General features: G+C 61.1%; 1 protein-coding gene and 2 non-coding genes across 17 annotated transcripts; 1 reads left to right on the plus strand and 2 right to left on the minus strand.

Moving 5' to 3' along the window:
• Nucleotides 1-992: 992 nt before the first annotated feature.
• Nucleotides 993-1,121, minus strand: LOC112060964 (U8 small nucleolar RNA). Its single transcript, XR_002890045.2, has one exon. It is a non-coding gene; the product is annotated as a U8 small nucleolar RNA (small nucleolar RNA).
• Nucleotides 1,122-2,905: 1,784 nt separating this feature from the next.
• On the minus strand, nucleotides 2,906-7,442 carry TMEM107 (transmembrane protein 107). 15 transcript variants are annotated; one of them, XM_065569136.1, is made up of 7 exons: nucleotides 7,300-7,437; nucleotides 6,560-6,688; nucleotides 5,089-5,156; nucleotides 4,688-4,788; nucleotides 4,139-4,235; nucleotides 3,824-3,920; nucleotides 2,906-3,723 (listed from the first exon to the last, which is right to left on the minus strand). In XM_065569136.1, exons 2-7 carry the CDS (start codon nucleotides 6,644-6,646, stop codon nucleotides 3,508-3,510), a joined length of 666 nt encoding a protein of 221 aa, XP_065425208.1. In that variant the 5' UTR covers nucleotides 6,647-6,688; nucleotides 7,300-7,437; the 3' UTR covers nucleotides 2,906-3,507. The 15 variants fall into 15 exon arrangements, with proteins under 15 accessions (XP_065425208.1, XP_065425206.1, XP_065425207.1 ...); XM_065569134.1 differs by having other exon boundaries at nucleotides 4,688-4,812; XM_065569135.1 differs by having other exon boundaries at nucleotides 4,688-4,812; nucleotides 6,560-6,692; nucleotides 7,300-7,427.
• A 1,863-nt stretch (nucleotides 7,443-9,305) lies between these two features.
• TRNAS-UGA (transfer RNA serine (anticodon UGA)) lies at nucleotides 9,306-9,387 on the plus strand. Its single transcript has one exon. It is a non-coding gene; the product is annotated as a tRNA-Ser (tRNA).
• The last annotated feature ends 1,676 nt before the right edge of the window (nucleotides 9,388-11,063 follow it).

Here is an 11,063-nt window from a genome sequence, read left to right on the forward strand (position 1 = left end):
CAATCCCAGGGAAGAGCTGTTGCAAACTCCCAGCCAATCAGAGCAGCGAGGATGGAGCTGGTCCCACCCCCGTGGAGCCCCTCACCCTGGCACCAGGGCGTTGAGGGGGTTGGGCTCAGAGCCAGGGGACCCAGGGACAGCCGGAGCGCGGGGCTGCGTCCCTGGCTGCCTTGGCTCATAGCCAGCAGCTGGACCTGTGGCTTCTGGCTTTCGCCCACATCCAGTGGCAAGGAGTTCCGCAGGTTAACCCGTGTGCTTGGTTTTTCAACCGCCGCACGGCCGGGTCAGCAGGTGACCCCTAGCTGCCCAGGGGTTGTGCAAAGGGGTGAAGAACACTTATCGATCTCCTACCCACTCCGTCCATCGTCTCTTTTGCAGGCCAAACAGTCCCCCCTTCTTTTTACCCCCCTCGTCTCCCTGGTGTGGTGGGACCAACAGGGCGACACCAACGCTGCAAACACGTCTGTCGTGTTATTCACGTCTCCGGTGGCTTATGCTGATGCTGCAAATGTGCTTCTAATGTCATTCACCTCTATTGCGAGTGACAGAGGGTGACTGTAACGTGGTCCCCCTTTACGGCAGGGGGCTAGATCGTGACTGTTACGTTATAACATTTGCACTGGGATAGACTGTGATTGTAATGTTAATGCAATGAGATAGGTTGTGACTGTAACGCGTTACAGCGTTGTCCCCCCACTATTGCAAAGGAATAGATTATGACTAATTTATTGCAAAGGAATCAATTGTGACTGTAACAACATTACAGCCTTGCCCCCGCTATTGGAAAGGAACAGATAGTGTCTGTGAGGTTACATCTGCAGAAAAACAGGCTGCATGCGTGGTTACTCAGCACTTCAGTGACAATCTAGGATCACAATATAACCCCTTTTAACAAATACCCTAAATAAACCCCGCGAGCCGCTCGGAGAACCCCAGCGGGTCCCCGTCCCAGCAACCCCTCCCCCGCTGCATAGCAGGGTCCGCCAGTGAGGTTCAGACAGGAGCGAGCCGCGGCGTTGCAGACCACGGCCGCAGAGACTGTAATCATGTCTCATACGCTCTCCAATCATCATGTACTGCCCCCCAATGGGGGAACAGGTAAGGATGTACCTCACTGACGATACAGAGTGCGCCCCGCCGCCGGGACCCAACGCCCGGCCACGGCTCTATAGCTCAGGGTGGGCGGCCCAATCCCACTCCCCCCTCCCCCGGGGAAAACCCCCTCTCGCTGGTCCTGCCCCTCACCTCGCCCCGCGGGGCTTCGGTCGGGCCCCGGATGGCAAAAGGCTGCGCATTACCGGCCCCGTTCTGTCCTCCCACAATGCCCCGCGGCACATATTTGCATATGCCGCAAGCCGGTAGCGACCGTATGTGTCAGGAAAGAGGGGCATGTGGCTTTTTGTAACAGCGGTGTCAGGGCTGTGACCGTGGCTACCAAAAAGACAGGCAAGCGGATTTACGCGCTGTCTGTCTGTCTGTCTCTGTGTGTGTGTGAGAGAGAGAGAGAGAACTGACCCCCCCCCCCAACTCTGGTCGTTCTGCACGGACGGGTTTGCAGCTCCCCACAATCTTCCATGGGGCTCTGGAGCAGTGGCACAGCCCCCCTTCCCCCAGTCTCTGGCCTCGTTGCTGGTGGGGGGGCAGGTCTGAGCCCCATCACACTCATGTCACACGGGGGCACCGAGCTGCAGTAGCTGTGGCTCCAGGGAGCTACTCTTGTGACCCACTCTGTGTGGGGGGGCAGTGTGAGCATTGGCCCTTTAACTGCAAGCGCAGGGGACTGTGTTTTTCCGCACAGCTCGCTGGGCATCAGAGTGACAGGCAGGGCCTCACACCGTCCCACTGCACATCACTGTTAGTTAATGTTGGCATGGGGCATTCATTCTACAGGGCGCCGCCCACACCCCCCCGACCGAGCCCGGGGCCACGTCGCACCGGGCACCGCCCAGACCCCCCCCAACTGAGACTGGGGCCACGTCGCACAGGGCACCGCCCAGACCCCTCCGAGAGACCGGGGCCCTGTGGTGCTGCCCAGACTCCCTTGGGGAGGGTTTGTGGGGTGGATGAATTGGGGGGATGCGTGGGAGGGACAGAGATGTGTGAGGATGGATGGATGGGTTGGGGAAGGACAGGGACATGGGGGGACGGATGGGGGGGGTGGCTGATGGGTCTGTGGTTTACCCATATGGGGGCATACTGGGGAGCCCCCGCAGCTCCACCCACTGATCACCTCCCCCAAGGTGGGGACAATCCTTGGGTCTGAGCAGCCCTTCTCCCGCTCAGCCCATTCCCACCTCCTGACCCCCACCCCAGGAAGACCCCCCCCCTCTGCTCCCCAGGGAATCTCACCACTATGCCCAGGTGGGGCAGTGGGGGTGGATGGACCCAACAGCGCCCGTGTGCGGGGAGGTGGGGGGGCTTTATGGTGTTAATGGCTGATCCATTCAACACAGTATTAAAGTTCCTGTTCTCAACCCCACGTATTCAGTCAGCCCCCCAGCGCCCCTCACTCCCGACTCACAGCCCCTGCTAGCCCAGCCCTGCCCGTGCCCCTCACTCCCGACTCACAGCCCCTGCTAGCCCAGCCCTGCCCGTGCCCCTCACTCCCGACCCACAGCCCCTGCTAGCCCAGCCCTGCCCCCCCCAGCTCTGCCGGTGCCCCTCACTCCCCACCCGCAGCCCCCGCTGGCCCAGCCCTGGCCCCCCCCAGCTCTGCCGGTGCCCGCACTGCATTTGTCCCTCAAGCTTGACGCACAGCCCCCTGGGGCCAGCAGTGACTGTGAGGGGAAAGCGCCCCCTGCCGAATCAGCCCCCTTCTCATGGGATCACCCCCAAAGCCCCTCGCCGTGTGAGTTCTGCCCCCCAGCCCACGGGGAGGGGGGAGCAGACTAGAACAGACCCCAGCTCCAGTTAGGAAAGCCAGTTTATTCACGGGGCAGGGCGGGCGGGCTCCAGGGCACAGCCCCAGCCCTGGGGTGGGGAGGGGGACATGGCCAGAGGGGGAGCAGCTGGTAGAAACAGAGGAATAATTCTTCTCCCTTCCCACATCAGCCGCTCCTTAGGGGCTCCGCCCCACTGATCCTATCACTGCTGTGCAATGGGGCTGACGCACTGCCAAGTGCAGTACTGCCTGCTGCCACTGGGGGGCGTTGTAAGGTCCCATGGGGCTGACGCAGGGTGCAGTATCTCTTGCTGCCACTGGGGTGTCCTGGGGGCGCTGCAGGTTGCTATGGCGCTGACGCAGAGAGCAGTACCACCTGTTGCCCCTGGGGGTCTCTTGGGGGGAGCTGCAGGTTGCTATGGGACTGACGCAGGGTGCAGTACCGCTGTTGCCCCTGGGGGTCTCCTGGGGGGAGCTGCAGGTTGCTATGGGATTGGCGCAGGGTGCAGTACCGCTGTTGCCCCTGGGGGTCTCCTGGGGGGCGCTGCAGGCTCCTATGGGGCTAACTCAGCCCTGCCCCTTAGAGGCAGAGCACCAGGTCCTGACTGCCCCATGCAGCCACCCCATCACCAGCTGCCCCTGTCCAGCGCCAGGTCTGTAGGGCTGAGGAGCAGTGGCGAGCGCTGGCGAGCTCCCCGTCCGGCATATCCACCACCCGGCTCAGAGCCCGTGGAGCCAGTGGTACAGACCTCCCGGGGGGCCCGGCTCCGGCTCACAGGGGCTTCCTCTTGAACCCGAAGACGGACACGAAGAGCAGGATCTCGAAGGCAGCAGGCAGGGCGCTGCGGGCACAAGGGCAGGCGGGATTAGTGCCAGGGGCTCTTCCATGGGCAGGGTGTTCCCGAGGGGCCCACCCCGTCCCTCCCTCTCAGGGGCATCTACCTGCAGAAGGCCAGGATGTACCAGTAGGTGGCGCTCTCCCAGCGCTCCAAGACGAAGAAGGAGAGACAGATGGAGGCGCTGCAGTGAGCAGCCAATGCTGGGGAGGAGCCGTCAGGAAAATAACCCGTCGTGGAGAGAACAGGCACCGGGAGACAGGCCATTTGCCCTCTAGGGGTTGCCGGCCCCAGTGCGGGAACTGGCTGGCTCAGGGGGGCAGGGAATGGGGTACGGGGCCTGTCCCCCCTAGGAGGCGCTGGTTCCTGGGGTGCTGTGCCGAGGGAAGGGCTTGCAGCTCCTGCAGGGGGTGCCACTGACCTGCAGAAGGCAAAGATCCACCAGTAGAGGCTGCTGTCCCACTGGTCGAAGAGGAAGAAGAGGAGGGCCACGGCGGCGGCAGTGTGGGCCCCGATGGCTGGGATGGGAGCAGAGTCAGGGACCAACAACGGAGACCGATGTGGGGGGGCAGATGCAGCTGGGGCGGGACAGGGGGCTGCCCCAGTCCCCTCTCTCCCAGACCCATCCAGGCCCTGGTCTCTCCACTGTGTATGCCAACAGTGCTAACCAGGGTGATCTTTTGGGGTTAGCTGAGTGACACCCCCTCCTTCCCATTCCCCACCCCCCTGAGCCAGGCAGTCCCTGCCCTGGGGCCGAAGGGGAGCCAGTGCCCCCTAGAGGGGACAGGCCCCGTGTCCCATTCCCCCCCTGCCCCCCGAGACAGCAAGTGCAGACTAGAGGTGGTGCCCCCTGGGGACAACAGTCATTGTGCTGTTGGGGGAGAGCGGTAGGTGCCCAGGGGGTGCTGTAACACCAGTCGGGGGGTGTGTGTGTGCAGAGTTTGTCCCCCCCAGCAGGGCGGAAGGATACAGAGCAGACTCTGCGTGTGGTTGAACATGGACACCCCGGACAGGAAGCCGGACAGCTCCACGGCGAACAAGCCCAGCGTCACCGACAGGGCCACCACCAGCCTGGGGTCAGTGCCGATGCCCGGACCAGAGACACAGGGATACATGGGCCCAGGCCGGGGCGGGCACAACCCCGCCCGCCATCCCTTACTCCCAGGCCACTTCTGCCTGCCCCGGTCTCCCCACAGGCCCAGCCCCCTGCAATCTCACGCCTCCCCCTTCTCTGAGTCCACTTCGGCCCCCTCTGCAGTCCCAGCATCCTCCCCCCGTGCCCTGCTGGACCCATCCTCCTCCCACCTGTCATCCCAGGTGTCCCCGGTCCCCCGCACACCCTGGTCTCCCCCCAGTCCCTGGCTGACTCACTCCACGTCCTGGCGCTGGTACTGCTGCTGGCTGTACTGCAGGGGCAGCGAGGCAAGGACGTTGTTGTCCTGGAAGACAGGGGGCAGCAAGATCAGCCCTGCAGGCTGCGGTGTCCTGGGCGCGCCACTCAGTGGAGGGTGGGCTGGGGCAGAGTCGGGGACGGGGCAGAGCAGAGGCAGGGGAAAGGATGCCATCCTAGCTCCCAGCCCCCCCCTGCTCTAACCCACCAACCCCCACTCCCCTCTCAGAGCCGGGGGGAGAACCCAGGAGTCCTGGGTCCTCACCCACCAGCCCCCTGCTCTAATCCACCAGTCCCCACTCTCTCCCAGAGCTGGGATAGAACCCAGGAGTCCTGGTCCACATTGTTGCTACCCACCTCCCTGCAGCCACAACCCCTCCCGGATTCCTGCAGCCAGGGCTCCCCACACCCCTCCTCTCAATTCTGGAAAATGACCGTGTGTGTGTGCAGTGAGTGTGCAGTGGGTGCACATGCTGGGGGATGGGATGGGCGCGATGTGTTGCATGAGGGGTGTGTGTTGGATGATCGTCTACACCAGTGGTCTCCAAACTTTTTTGATCGCGCACCCCTATCAGTAAAAAATTTTTGAGCATGCACCCCCTGCCGCGCCAAAGCAAAAAAAAAAGCACTCCTTCTGCTGCGCACCCCCCAGGATCCTCTTGCACGCACCCCACTTTGGAGACCACTGGTCTACACCGTGTTAGGTGGTGAGTGTATTGGGAGATCTGTATGTGTGTCGCAGGGCTGTGCATGGGGTAGTGGCAGGTGGGTGTTGCCGGGGCAGCTGTGCACGTTGTACGGGTGGTGTGTCATATGGATGGATGTTGTACAGGTGTGCGTCGTGGGGGCAGGTGGCCATCGTCGGGATGGGCATATGGTCTGGGGATGTATTGTAGGCGCGGGTGTGTTATGGTGGTGTGTGTTGTAGGCATGGTCGTCGTATGGGCGAGGCGTGCGTTGTGGGGGTGGGGGTGCGTCACAGGCATCATCAGGGTCGGCATGTTGTATGGGTGTACATCACAGGCGCGGGTATCATAAAGGTATGTGTCATCGGGGCAGACATGTTGTACAGGTGTACGTCATATGGGTGTACATCCTTGGGGTGGGCAGGCAGGCATGCTGTATGGGTGTACCTCACAAGGTATGTACCTCATACGGGTGTGTGTTGTCAGGGAGGGCGGGCAGGCGTTTCCGGGTGGGAGTGCTGTATGGGTGGGCATCGTCAGGGTGTGCGGGCGGGTGTGCTGTATGGGTGTGCCTTGTGGGTGCCATACAGGTGTGCGTCATTGTGGTGGATGGATGGGCATGCTGTACGGGTGAGCAGGTGTGCTGTATGGGTATATGTTGTGGGGTGTCACACGGGTGTGCGTCGTCAGGGTGGATGGGCGGGCATCCTGTCTGGGTGTAAGATCGTAGGTGTCATACAGGGTGGGCGTCGTCGGGGTCTCTTACCCGGGACCAGAAGATGGTGATGACGATGACGAGATGGGCCGTGAGGGTCAGGAAACGGGCGGGCACCAATCCGCTGACCAGCGCCATCGCCAGGCGCCCCCCACGCAGACAGGGTCCTCTGGGCAGGGCCTGGCTGGGAGAGCAAAAGCGTCAGGTTGGGGTGACCAAAGGCAGCACCAGGCCCCCCTGCCCCCTCCCTGGGGAGTCTCCCCCATTGCCACTGTGGAGCCCCCCTCTCCCGTTGTCCCCACCACAGCCCCCCATGGAATCCCCCAATCCCCATTGTCCACCATTCCCCCCCGCATCGCCGCCACCCCCGTGCAGACCCCCTCCCCCCCATAGAGACCCCCCCCTCCCCCAGCCCCGCCCTCCCTCGTGGAACCCCCCAATCCCCGCCCCCCCATAGAGACTCCCCCTCCCCCAGCCCCGCCCCCCCTCGTGGAACCCCCCAATCCCCGCCCCCCCATAGAGACTCCCCCTCCCCCCCTCGTGGAACCCCGAGCCCCCCCAAACTCCCCCTCCCCCTCGTGGAACCTCCCAATCCCCGCCCCCCCATAGAGACTCCCCCTCCCCCATCCCCGCTCGTGGAACCTCCCAATCCCCGCCCCCCCCATAGAGACTCCCCCTCCCCCAGCCCCGCCCCCCCTCGTGGAACCCCGAGCCCCCCCAAACTCCCCCTCGTGGAACCCCCAGACTCCCCCTCGTGAACCCCCCCCCCCCGAGACTCCCCCCTTCCCCACCCCCGGCCGCGCTCTGTCTCCGTCTCTGTCTCTCGGTCAGGCCCAAGGCCCCGTCGTTGCCCCTGGCAACCGACCAACGGCCCAGCTGCGCCCGGCCCCGCCCTTCGCCGCACCCCGCGCGCGGGCGAGAGAGAGCGCGAGAGAGCGCCCGTGCGCTGGGAGGAGATCTCGCGAGATCGGCCGGCGGCGGCGGCGGCGGCGGCGAGCCCCAGGCCGCCATCTTGACCGAGGGCAGAGAGAAGGGCAAAGGCCCCTTCCCCCTGCGCTGAGCCGTCCCCCAGGGCCATATGGGACAAAAAGGGACCCCCTCCCCCACGGCAATAAGGGACCCCTCCCCCAGGGCCATATAGGTCCCCCTCTCCTCCTAGGGCCATATGGTATCCATGAGGTTTAAATAGGGTTACCATATGTCCGGTTTTTCCCGGACATGTCCGGCTTTTCGGCAGTCAAACCCCCGTCCGGGGGGAATTGCCAAAAAGCCGAACATGTCCGGGAAAATGCCGGCTCTGCTCCTCCCCTGACTCTTCGGCTCTGTTTAAGAGCCGAGCGCTACGGGCTTCGGGCAGCCCCCATGCCTCCGGACCCTGCGCCGCCGGAGCCCAGGAGGGGAAGTGCCCGGCCGGGGGCGCAGGGTCCGGAGGCATAGGGGCTGCCCAAAGCCCGAGCGCTACCGGCTTCACGGTTTGCCGGGCACGCTCCAGACCCTGCGCCCCCGGCTGGGCGCTTCCCCTCCCAGGCTCCAGCTGCGCTGGGGAAGCGCCGGCCGGGGGCGCAGGGTCTGGGGGCTGCCCGGCAAACCGTGAAGCCGGTAGCGCTGGGGCAGCCCTTTCCCAGTGGCTGGGAGTGGGAGGGAGGAGGGGGCGGAGTTGGGGCGGGGAAGGGGCGGAGTTGGAGCGGGGCTGGGGGTGGGAAATGGGCGGGGCCAGGAGGTCCTCTTTTTTTATTTGTTAACTATGGTAACCCTAGGTTTAAAGGCTTCCAGTCTGCTGAGGGCAAATCCCGCCCCCATGGCATCAAGGAACCTCCCCCGCCCTCATCGGTCCCCTCTCCAAATTTATGTCCAGCCTCTCTTAACTCCAGGCCCGTGTCCACTTCTGACCTCACCCTTGGGCCAAACGCCCCAGGTGGGGGAATGGATTTGGGGAGCTGGGCTGAGAACCAGGCATAGAAAGGAGGTAGACACTAGTTCTGTGTGGGGGATGTAGCTCAGTGGTAGAGTGCATGCTTTACCTCTGTGAGGCCCTGGGTTTGATCCCTGGCATCTCCAAGGGTTTTGTTATTGCAGGGCTGCATCTGGAGCTGGAGCTGTTTCCCTCTGAGGCTCTAGATCCAGGCAGCTCAACAGGGACTGAAAAAATGAAGGTTTCAGTAAAGGCAAGATCCAGCAGCAATGGGCAAAATGATTTATACACGGGTATCAGCCAATCAGCAACCGGTAAAGTGATTTATACCCAGATATCTGCCAATCAGCAATGAACACATTTATTTATATCCAGGTATCCTCCAATCAGCGAGAGGCAAAATGATTTATACCCAGGTATCCACAAATCAGCAAGGAGCAAAATAATTTATATGCAGGTATCCTTCCATCATCACTGGACAAAACAATTTACACTCAGCTACGCGTCACTCAGCAAGGGGCAAAATGATTTACACCTGGCTACGCTGCAATCAACGTACGAAGCAACATGATCAGCGAGTGCTCCTCACGGACTGCGTTTGAAGAATGGTTGAGTCTTGAAACTATGGGCAGAGGGGGGAAATCTGGAAAAAAGGTATTTCTTGTCTAGTTTTGCTTTCGTAAAGTAAAGGTTAAGGAACAGAATCTATCTACCCACACCCTAGCTGTCTATGCACCCCTCTGCTCACACACCCCTCTATTTGCCTACCTACCTACCCCAAAATGTACCTGCTTAGAAAGCCAGAGCTCTGAGCCATAACATGCCCATTGTGCCCATAAAGAAAAGACTCTCTACAGCAGGAAGGAGCAGCATTGGTATTACCCAGCTGTGATGGCCGAGTGGTTAAGGCGTTGGACTTGAAATCCAATGGGGTTTCCCTGCGCAGGTTCAAATCCTGCTCACAGCGATTAGCTACTTTTGCTCAGAGAGGCAATGCCCAGAGATCTTGCTGGCTCAGGGCATTTTTGGGGGTGAAATGCCAGGCAGGGACCTGTGGTTTGGCCCGGTGGGTGGCACTGCTGAGTCCAAGAAAAGCACATTCTGTGGCCAAGGGGCCAAAAATGACCCCCACATTTCTCAGAGGGGCTGGCTAGAGGATCCCCCAATGCTCAGAGAGAGAGGCCCTGGGTGGTCAGCATTCAGGACTCGCGCTCCTTCCACCCAACAAACCCATCATCGACTCTCCAGCCAAAACCCAGCCACTTGGGGTGGCCCTGGCTCTGGTGGAATCCAACTCCCGGGGCCAATCTGTGGATGTGAGCCCAGTGCCAGAGCCCTGATCCCCGCAGAGTGGCCTCCCCAGCCAGACACCGGCAGGGATGTATCCGCCGACAGGCCAGGGCAGAGGTATCGTGGAGATGCAAGGCTGGGTCTGCAGCTGCGGGCTGGAACTGGCCCCTGCGGGACCGAGCCGCTGGCGTTGTCCAACCCAGAGCGAAACCCCCCACGGCACAGAAAGCCAGAGGGGTTCTGATCCCCATGCCACCTGCCTCCTGCCAGAGCCTGGGGAGCTTATCCCCCCTGTGTAAATCAGGAGTCACTTCTAGTGGCAGCAGAGGCGCCGATTCCCCTCTCGCTCACCCCAGTCTTTGGGCCAGCAGGTGGGATGGAGGGCGGGACATCAGCCCAAAAGCTGCCTTCAAACGGGCATCCCTGATGACCCTCTTCCAAGCCCCTCCCACCAAATAAGCTCCACCCACTTGAGCCACCAGCTTTGTCTACATAGGGAAATTGACTGGCGCGGTGTCAGGAATTAGGGCTTGCAGCAGAAGTCCTTCCCTTAGCCCCATGGCCCGACTGGCTGGAGGAACCCATGGACCCACGCTAAAGTCCAGCAGCGGTGGTCGATAACCACTCTGAGTCCCTCTCATGGCGAAGAACAGAATTGCCTGCATTGCCCTCGGTATGATCGCCATGTTTGCTACGCGGCGTTCAGCCCACGACTCCAACCCAGTCACATGCAGGGGCTCAGGAAGGATGGGCCCTCCCCATCCATCTGTCTCGGCCCTTCCTGTTCTCTGCCAGTTTCGTTTCCTGAGAGCTAAGATGCTTTGGTCTAACTAATGTCAGTCTAGGGGTATCTACGTGAAATGGACCGGCCTGGAGGTCAGAGTAAATGCTCCGATGGACTCTTAAAACGTGATGGAACAATACTAACTAATCTTAATAAGATGCAGCTTTTCGGTGACACCTCAAGGTGTCGCCCTTTCCCTTCCATGGCGCCGTCTGTCCTACCGATACAACCCACAGTCGCTAATTAACATTAGACTAGGAGTACTTGTGGCACCTTAGAGACTAACAAATTTATTAGAGCATAAGCTTTCGTGGACTACAGCCCACTTCTTCGGATGCATACAGATTGTACAGCCCACTTCTTCAGATGCATACAGAGTGGAATAAATCTGTATGCATTCGAAGAAGTGGGCTGTAGTCCACGAAAGCTTATGCTCTAATAAATTTGTTAGTCTCTAAGGTGCCACAAGTACTCCTGTTCTTTTTGCGGATACAGACTAACACGGCTGCTACTCTGAAACCTAACATTAGACTGCCGGCCTTATGAGATTTGCCTTTAGCTATTTCAGG

Source organism: Chrysemys picta, chromosome 16 (assembly GCF_011386835.1).
Source record: "Chrysemys picta bellii isolate R12L10 chromosome 16, ASM1138683v2, whole genome shotgun sequence".
NCBI lineage: Eukaryota > Metazoa > Chordata > Testudines > Emydidae > Chrysemys > Chrysemys picta.

Excerpts from the sequence above, each read along its gene's own strand:
- TMEM107 (XM_065569134.1), bottom strand. The coding sequence starts at position 6,646 with ATGGCGCTGGTCAGCGGATTGGTGCCCGCCCGTTTCCTGACCCTCACG. Across the intron at positions 4,813-5,088 it reads TACCAGCGCCAGGACGTGGA|TCCGGGCATCGGCACTGACC; the intron begins GTGAGTCAGCCA and ends CTGTGTCTCTGG. Across the intron at positions 4,236-4,687 it reads CCACACGCAGAGTCTGCTCT|CCATCGGGGCCCACACTGCC; the intron begins GTATCCTTCCGC and ends CTCCCATCCCAG.